The sequence below is a fragment of the Mesitornis unicolor genome, unplaced genomic scaffold (genome assembly GCF_000695765.1).
Source record: "Mesitornis unicolor isolate BGI_N332 unplaced genomic scaffold, ASM69576v1 scaffold18660, whole genome shotgun sequence".
In the NCBI taxonomy this organism is placed as follows: Eukaryota; Metazoa; Chordata; class Aves; order Mesitornithiformes; family Mesitornithidae; genus Mesitornis; species Mesitornis unicolor.
In genome coordinates, this window is record NW_010158256.1 from 42946 (window position 1) to 52030 (window position 9085).

A 9085-nucleotide genomic window follows, 5' to 3' on the forward strand; every position below is an offset into this window, starting at 1 on the left:
TATATATATATATATATTACTGGAATATGCTGAAAAAAGTTATGCTTTCTCAATATAATGTTTTGCTAGCTTTGGTCTGTGACTGGAAGTCTGTAGAAAAAGGCAGAGGATACTAAATTCATGGTGCTGGTGGCTGTTACTGTATCCAGTTTATTGGTACACCTGGATGGGAAATCAGAGCAGGTTAGGAAATGTTCATACAGTCCCTCCTGGCAGGAGAACTGTGGAGAAAGTAGTCTATGGCTGATAAGTAGTGACAGGTAATTGGAATCCGTAACATCCTTTGTAGCCATATCTGGGGGAAGAGTCATCTTAAATTCATGGTGCTGGTGGCTGTTACTGTATCCAGTTTATTGGTACACCTGGATGGGAAATCAGAGCAGGTTAGGAAATGTTCATACAGTCCCTCCTGGCAGGAGAACTGTGGAGAAAGTAGTCTATGGCTGATAAGTAGTGACAGGTAATTGGAATCCGTAACATCCTTTGTAGCCATATCTGGGGGAAGAGTCATCTACCCGAGACCTCAGACCTGAAAGAGGCATATGCACAGGGCCCTACATTTCATTGAAATTGGTGGAGTATAGTGTCCTGTGGGCATAAGTCAGTTTTAGATACAAGACATCTATGCTTTGGCAAACTTTTATCTGCTAAATAATTATTTAAAGGATTGTTGTTCCAGGAGTTAACTAAGATATTCACATTTGTGAAATGATCTGTGGACTGAAGTAGAAAAGTGAGTGTTCTAAAGTATAACAAATGACTAATACATCTGGGGAAAAAAAACTGGATTGATATAGGTCCTATTATTGTTTAAATCAAGTTCGGATGCTCACTAACCTGCAGCCTAGTTACAATATCAGTATTGTAACTTAGTTCTAAAGACTAGTTCTAAAGACTTTAAAAAATACCCAGCTGTGATCTTACTGTATTTTCCTTGAAATCAATGTTTTAGGCTCAACTTCTAGGTTAATATAGGTAAGATGATGCTTAAAGCTTTTGAAAATCTCACTCCAAAACTTACGTAACATAAATTAGTTGTTTTGTATACAGCATATCTGCATATCATGATGTAGCATGTCCCACAGATGACTTTTTACTGTTAAAACATTTATTTCTATACTGTTTCGTAACTCTGTTGTTAATCATTGAATACTTAAACTACCATGGTATTTGAGCAGACAGTGGTTTATGCACAGAAAACTGGTCATCCATGAATAATCTTACTTGATTAGAAGTTTAAACTAACTTTCTTATCTTGAACAAACACAACAGACATTTTTTAGCCAGCTATTGATAATGTACAATTGCTTATCTTTATTTACCTCTTCCTCATTTTCATCCATGTGTATTTTTAAAATAGTTTTGAACATTTCCACATCACTTTCTGAATAGTATTTATACTAGTATTTCAGAGCCTTTGAATGATATTTTAAATATCTTAGAAAGGAAAAGTTGTGTTAAAACTCTCTTTATGTGAGCTTGGAGAATGTACTTGTTCATGACAAAAGGACAGCTGTAGAGAGGACACCTGTAGTTTCGATCTGAACCTTTAAATGTGTTGCTCTCTTTTTTGATTCAGTATGTCACTCTGCTGTTGCTCCTAGCTTTGCCAGGCTGCACGATGTTGAGAATTGACTAACCACTCATTTTCTGCTCTGTTATCATCTACTGCAGCAGGCAACAGCCAAGTGCAGGGAGTATCTGAGGAAAGCTCCTGTTTTCCGGCACCTTGAAAACTGTAAGATTAGAAAGGAAATAAACTGGAGTGGATGATGCCTCATTCATATAGTTACTCACGAGATACAGGTTGATAGAGACAGAATAATATCAAACAGGATCTCATGACTGCATTGTCTTCATTTATTCACCAGACAGCCATTTATGTTGGGCCTTCTTGTTACAAATGTTAAGGTTAAGAAGATAAAAGTGTTTGGAAGGAACATGATAGGATAGGTTTGATTAAATATCTTTGAAAGAAATGAAAAGCAGAAAGCTATGGAGGAGGAAACAAAAATTGAGTAGCACACAAGAAGGAAAAGACAAAGATGAAAGGAATTTAAATCACAACAGGAGAAAGGGAAATAAGGAAAGTCATGAGAAGTAGAGCCTTAAGTGGAGGTAGACGCAATAAATTACTTTTTAGCTTACATAAAAAATTGAAAGTAACATGGTTGACAGTATGAATTAAGTACTTGTGATATGTGGCTGGGATTTTTTTCTTTTATTTGTAAGTGGTGGGTTTTTAGCCTAGTAGAGCAGTTGTTTCATGCTGGCTAGTAGTCCTCATGCAGTGGGTATTGAATACTTTTTAGAATATTGAAATGTTTATCTTTTCAGTGTTGGTCCTAGTTTCAATTCTTCCCTTTTCCTTCAGCTACACTAAAAGCGCACAATAGGAGCTCCTCCTCATCTACCACTGATTTGCCGGGGTGTAGAGTATCTCTGTCTTTGCTTGGACACCAGACAGATTCTGGGTCTACAAGCCCATCCTCACCAGACTTTACCATTAGCACTTTGTGCCAATCAGGTGTAACAGCAGCACCATCAGGGAGCACCAGTACTTTATCCTGTGTTTCACGGTCTCAAAGTCAGTGGATTTCCTTTGCTGATGAACTTCTTACAATTAGACACACAAGTGCAGACAAGAAGGAGCCCCAAAGATTGCATTTTAAAGCTGAAAATGCCTGCCTTGCGTCTTCTGCTTTGCTTGGGAATTCTTCCAACAGCTGTGTTTCTGAGGATCCAAGTGACCTTTTCAATAATACTATATGCCATGAACAATTATTCATTGAAGAAACTGGCACTGCTGCTGAAATTTCTTCCACGTCATCTTCAGCACTACTGGACTATAGTTTAGTGTCTTCTTGTGCTCTTACAAATAAGGGTATGGCAAGCATGCATTGCATACTGCTCTTTGCTAATAACTGACTCCAAAAAGCAAGCTTTGGACTCATTTTTCTTTTTGTTAATATCACTCACCTGATGTTAAAATTAACTCATTTTCTTACTTAGAATGTACTAAACTGCTAGTTAGTACCAACTTCCTTGAAAGTTAGGACAATGAGGTAAATGTTGAAATAAGAAAATTTCAGATTATTCAGTTAAAGGTATTACTTTCTCTTAACTATGCAGAGCTTTGCTTTTCTAGAAATAGGAATGTATTTCTGTGGGATGTCAGCAGTGAGATCTCAAAGATTAAGTGACTGAATTTGCAAAAACAATTCCATTCCTAAATCAGTTTCTATAGGTTATTTTTCAGATTAAATAAATAAAATTGATTTAAAACTTCTCCTTTTTAACACTCAGTATTTTTAAGTGTGGGTGATACCATGGTAATGCTGCATATTAAGAAGGTGAAGGCAAAGTCCGTTTGGGCAGGTGTGCTATGACTTACTGAATACCTGTGGTACTGTATCAGAGTACTCAGTGTATAGCATGCACTGTCATCGTGGGACATAATAAGAATTTTAAAGGAATAACTGATATTTTAGAACTTAATTTATCCAGGGACATTTGAGTTTGCACCTCTTAAGGTGGATGTAGCCAGTATTAGCCTAATTTCTTTCTTCCTAAGTCAGTGATGAAACTCCTGTACTTAAATGACAGCAGAGTTATGCTGAGAGAACTCCATACTGAAAAGTTGCATTTTAAATAACATTAACTGGTTTAATTTAAAAAGAACCATCCAGAATAATTTGAGGGAGATAACAGGATGTGCTGCAACAACATAGTAATATATTAGGATCTCAGTCTATTTTGAAGTTAATTTTAGATCTGGTGTACTCAATGGAGGGCATCTAATATTTATTTTGAAATACCGGTTTTTTTGTTCTATTCAGAAAAGTGACTTTGTAAAACTGGCATCTTTGTACTGCTGCCACCACGTGTTAGTTGTTTCTCTTAAGTTTAGAAGGATGTGGGGGCAGTATTTTTTAACCGCTTTTTAACGGATAATAAGAAGTTATTGGTTTTTGTAGAATCAATGGAGTAATTTGTGTGTTACACTGGTGTATGCTTATTGAAGACAAGGGGATTTCAGTGGGCAAAATTTGGTGTAAAGAGAATTATGCTATTGTCAGCCAGGACCAAATACGAATTTCCACTGAATTTTCCTTTTGTGTTGAGATATAAAAGACTGTCTTATATTCTGAATCAACAGAGATTGTGCACAAAAGGAAACTCAGGTAAAACCATCTTTTTACATACAAACCTCCAAGAATAGTTGGTATAAAATAATTTGAGAGCAATGAGAAAGCCCATGATGCCATTTTTTAGAGTCACTTTTCAAGGTATCACAGGCAAAAAAAGCATGTATGATTAGTGGTAAATTTACAAAATTAAGCTTGTACAATGAGAACTTCTAATAGAAATGTAACTTCCGTCATTCCATTCAAGTGAGTACACATTTATGTTCAATGTGATCTTGCTAATATTTATTTCCTTAAATTTGCTTTCTTTCAGCAAGGCCCACAACTCCTCTTTCTGTTGGCGCCATTGTGCCCCCTCCAAGGCCTGCTTCAAGACCAAAGCTGTCTACTGGGAAACTTAGTGGGATTAATGAAATAGTATGTATGGATTGGTTTTTATTTTAGTTCTCCATTGTAACTTGATTTCAGATATACCATTCATTTACACAGTGGAATTACTTTGCAGTCAATGTTCAAGGAATCGCATAAGCAGATTTTCACCATCGCCACATAGGCATGGAAGTTGTTCATGGTAACTACATTACTGTAACAAAATAATTCTTAACAGAACTACAAAGGTCCAAAATTAATTTTTATATCAGTTGAATGTTTTTAATTTAACAAATCAGTATCTTTATAATGAAAGTATAGCATATGTATGAGATTGCAGTTTCCAAAATGAGAAATAGTAGCAAAGTTATTAACAAGGCTCCATTGATTTAAGGATATCACCAAAGCTTTGGGGAATGAGTGGTATTAAGTAGATCTGTTATCAGTCATGTGTTGACACAAGTAGCCGTGCTGTGACTTCTCCCTGCACTTGGTGCTAGTGAGCAGAGAAGGGAGGTAGCAGATTGCAGCAGTTGCCTGTCAGCATATGGTTGCATGCTGCCAGCATCTCTGCTCGCTGCCTGCAGTGCAGTCCTGCCGATAAGGAATGTGGCAGAGAATGCAGATACTCAGACAGTCTATCAGGCCAAGCCATGCTTAATCTCCTCTGTGAATATTAGGATTCTTTAAGTTTCATTTGACTTACTGACTTGGAAAAATGTTACCGTGGTAAAATCTTCTTACTGCTTTCAAAGTACCAAGGTATTTTCACCATATTCTTGTTATAGACAAAATTCTGGTCTTATGCTTTGACAAAACTGAAACATTTTAAACTGTTTTGCTTTTCTGTAAGGTCAGAATAGGGTTTATTTTGAGATTCTTTTCTCATTTCAATATAAAATTATAGTAATTGGTCTTAGACCAAGGAATCTGTTCTTCATGTCGTCATAATTAAAGAGAAGAATTTACCTGGTATCATTTTGCTATGCAGTATGATTCTGCACAAAGCTATATTCATTTTATGCTCCATTCACTTTATGCTATCCATTTTGTACTCCCTTTTTGCTATTGAAAGACTGTTAGTAGATTCTTCCTTAGGCTTCTGTTCTCCAGGCTGAAAAAATCCCAGGTCCTTCAGCCTGTCCCTCTCTTATGTACTCCAGACACAACTATGTTAGTTGTCCTCTGCTGGACTCGCTTCCAGTTTGTTAGTAGCTCTCCTTTAGCACTGTAAATCCACACATATACAGAGCTGTAGATTTAGTCCCCTGCTACTGTGTTATAGCACAATTATTGACAGGCTGCTATATAATCAAATATATTATACTTAACTATGCAGGCAATAAATGAATAACAGTAATCTACAAAATAATGGAATTTATTCCAGTGGAAACTGTAGGTTCTCTGTTTTACACTAAGAACTAGTGTAGATAAAGCTTTAAAGGAACTATGTTAAAAAACACTGAGAATCATAGAATCGCTTGGTTGGAAGAGATCTTTAAGATCATCAAGTACAACCATAACCTAACTTTACCAAATCTGGAGCTAAACCATGTCCCTTAGTACCATGAACATCTCTGTGGCTGGGGGTTCAACCACCTTCCTGGGAAGCCTATTCCAGTATTTAATCACCCTCTCAGTGAAACAGTTTCTTCTGCTGTCCAACCTAGACCTCCCCTGTTGCAACTTTAGGCTATTTCCTCTTGTCCTGTCACCCACACTCGCCTTACTACAACCTCCTTTCAGATAGCTGTAGAAGGTAATAAGGTCTCCCCTCAGCCTTCTTTTCTCCAGGCTAAACAACTCCAGTTCCCTCAGATGCTCCTTGATGACCCTTCACCAGCTTCATTGACCTTCTCTGCGCAGACTCCAGCACTTCAACATCTTTCATGTAGCGAGGGCCCCAAAACTGAACACAGTACTCAAGGTGTGGCCTTACTAGTACTGAGTACTAGGGGACAATCACTTTCCTACTCCTGCTGGTTACACTATTCTTCATAGAGGCCAGGATGCTGTTGGCCTTCTTGGCCACATGTGCACACACACAGAGACCTCTTTACATAGGTTTGGTTTATTTTTACATAACATTTAAAATAGTTACAGTCTTTTTTAATTCTTCTTAAAATCACATTGTGTAATACTCTTGCAATTTCTTCTCTTCAGCCTAGGCCATTCAGCCCTCCATTGACCTCTAACTCAAGTCCACCACCTGCAGCACCCTTGGCACGTGCAGAGAGCATTTCCTCAATATCCTCTTCTGCTTCCCTCAGTGCAGCAAACACACCTACAGTTGGTAAGTTAAATTAACCATTTTAACTTAATTTAGAAATAGCATAATTCTGCCACTAGGTTTTACCTGCTAAGGAAGATCATTTGTTGGAGTTGGCTGTTCCATATGTGAGTCCAGTCTAGGTACTCCAAGCATCCTTTGCAATACCTGCTTCTAAATGACACTGAGAGACAGGACAGTGGGTTTAATTAGTTTAGACCACAGATCCAATTATGGCATTTAGGGAAGTACTTTTCAAAATTATTATTCCATGAATTTGTATTTGGTGTGCTTGTATATACATTCATCAGGCACAACATGTTATCATGTATTTGCTTAGAAGATGTTACTGTACAGGTAACAGACATATTTTGGGATACTAGTAAATTTGAATTAACTCAATTTTGTGAACATTTATATTCTTTTATGTTCTTTTTGTTTGTTATCCTGTAATTGCAGTTTCAAAAAAAATGAAACTAATGCATCTTTTTCTTCAAGTTAGTGAAGTGTATAATCTAAACAGAGGTGTTTACTAAGGGCAAAACCAACAAACAAGAGGAAAAACAAATTAGTCTTCATGTGCTGCCACTGATTTCAGAAGGAAAAGTCCTTCATTTTTGTTATTTGGTTACAACAAATGAGAAGGAGATTGTTAGGGTTTGTTTGTTTCTTTGTTTAAAATGTTTAGACTTATTTCTTTAGCAGAACTGAAGTATTTTATTCTTGAACACTATTATCACTTTAGTCCCAAGTTAAATCAGATTCTTGAGTTAATGCTCAGTTATCTGTGAATGTTACTGTTGCAAAGAATTCCTCACCAAGGCTCAACAGCTCAGGAGAGCAACTGCAGAGCTTCTAGCAGGAGTTCCGCGCTGAAAGCAGTGCAGCTGTTTCTACCCTGTGCAGGACCAAATCTAGTAAGGTCTGCCCAGCCTGAGCTGCTACAGTTCACTCCTTACCAGTTTCCCAAATGCTGAGAAGCATCACAGGAAAATAACTGGCATTTTGGTTGCTGAAGTCCATCCAGGTGCACTTCCTCAGGCCTCAGCACTGGTGCCAAGGAACCAAAAGTTGATGGCAGCGGCATCAATAGCCACAAGTCTGAGTGTATATGTTGTTGGAGACGGTAACAATGAAATTGTGAGGTGAGGGAGGAGGTAAGGAAGGTTGTGCTGACACCAAGGTTTGACATAGTTACTAACCTGGCCTAGCAAAAATAAATGAGGACAGTTCCATCTGCACTGACTGTATGAATTAAATAGTCCTGGAGAGCTGGGAAGAACAGTGGAGACAGCTGAATGACTTTGGGGCATGAGGATACACTCTGCTCTACTATCTGTATTCTTTTGACTTTTGCACAATCCAGTGTTTCCCTTACCCCATGTGTTCTGAATAATGGAGAATTGACTCTAATTATCTTCAAAGTGAACTTTAAGGCATGCATAATTGTATGTTTCTTTTATGCTTTAGCCTTATTTTAATTTGCAAAGTATTTTATATATATATCTTTATAGAGAGATAGATATATTTAACATATATTTTTGCTTGCAATATTTTGTTTTCTTGCAATGTTTTGTTTCATTTAAATGTAATAGAGGATGATCTTTTGGTTGGAAATCTTCCTACAATTGAAAAGCTTTGTGAGACACCACCAGGTATTGTACTCAAAGCAGATTTACATGTTAACTAATCTTCCTAATACACTATACCTAATAAAATTTTATTTCTTTTAAAACAAGTTTTTCCAGCTATTTCTGGCATCTAGCAGATACAAGTAGCTTGAAAGCTCAACTACTTAACAAGTTATATGTTACTGAAATCACCAAAACTTTATATAACTGCTTTTATATAATGTAATCTTCTGTCTATCCCCACAGGCTGAAACTTGGTCTTGCTTCTTCAATTTGTCATTACCACTTTATTGGAAGTAAAGTGAATATATTTTTGTTTTGACAGTCCTTATTCTTTTAAGACAAGTAGATAAAACTTTTTCACAGATCTTTGAAGATATACATAATAAAGGTAGTTTTCTTTTAAACAGATTTTATTTTCATGATAGCTGTTTAACCAGTATTAAAATTGTCTGAATCTTTGTCCCTAAACTGAACTAAAACCATTTGACCAGGTTTGTTTATTCGCCCTTTTTATGAGCAATGATGCATTCTTTTATTCTGCAGTTTGGCAACATCCTTGAATGTGTCAGTGCAACTGTTTACATGGTTGCGTCAGTAGCTCTTGTGTCAGCACAGCTCGGGGGCTGTTACTGGTTGTCATGGCTGAGGCTGGGGGGAGGGCATCA

The 9085-nt window shown here is 37.0% G+C and overlaps 1 protein-coding gene across 1 annotated transcript in view; it reads left to right on the top strand.

Annotated features, from left to right (window-relative positions):
* Positions 1-9085, top strand: part of FCHO2 (FCH domain only 2) — a gene marked incomplete at its 5' end in the record, with an annotated part of 56795 nt that overhangs the window by 37709 nt on the left and 10001 nt on the right. The window contains 2 exons of the mRNA XM_010182992.1: positions 4462-4565; positions 6681-6810. Coding sequence (XP_010181294.1) covers positions 4462-4565; positions 6681-6810 — 234 coding nt within the window. The remainder of the gene's footprint in view (positions 1-4461; positions 4566-6680; positions 6811-9085) is intronic.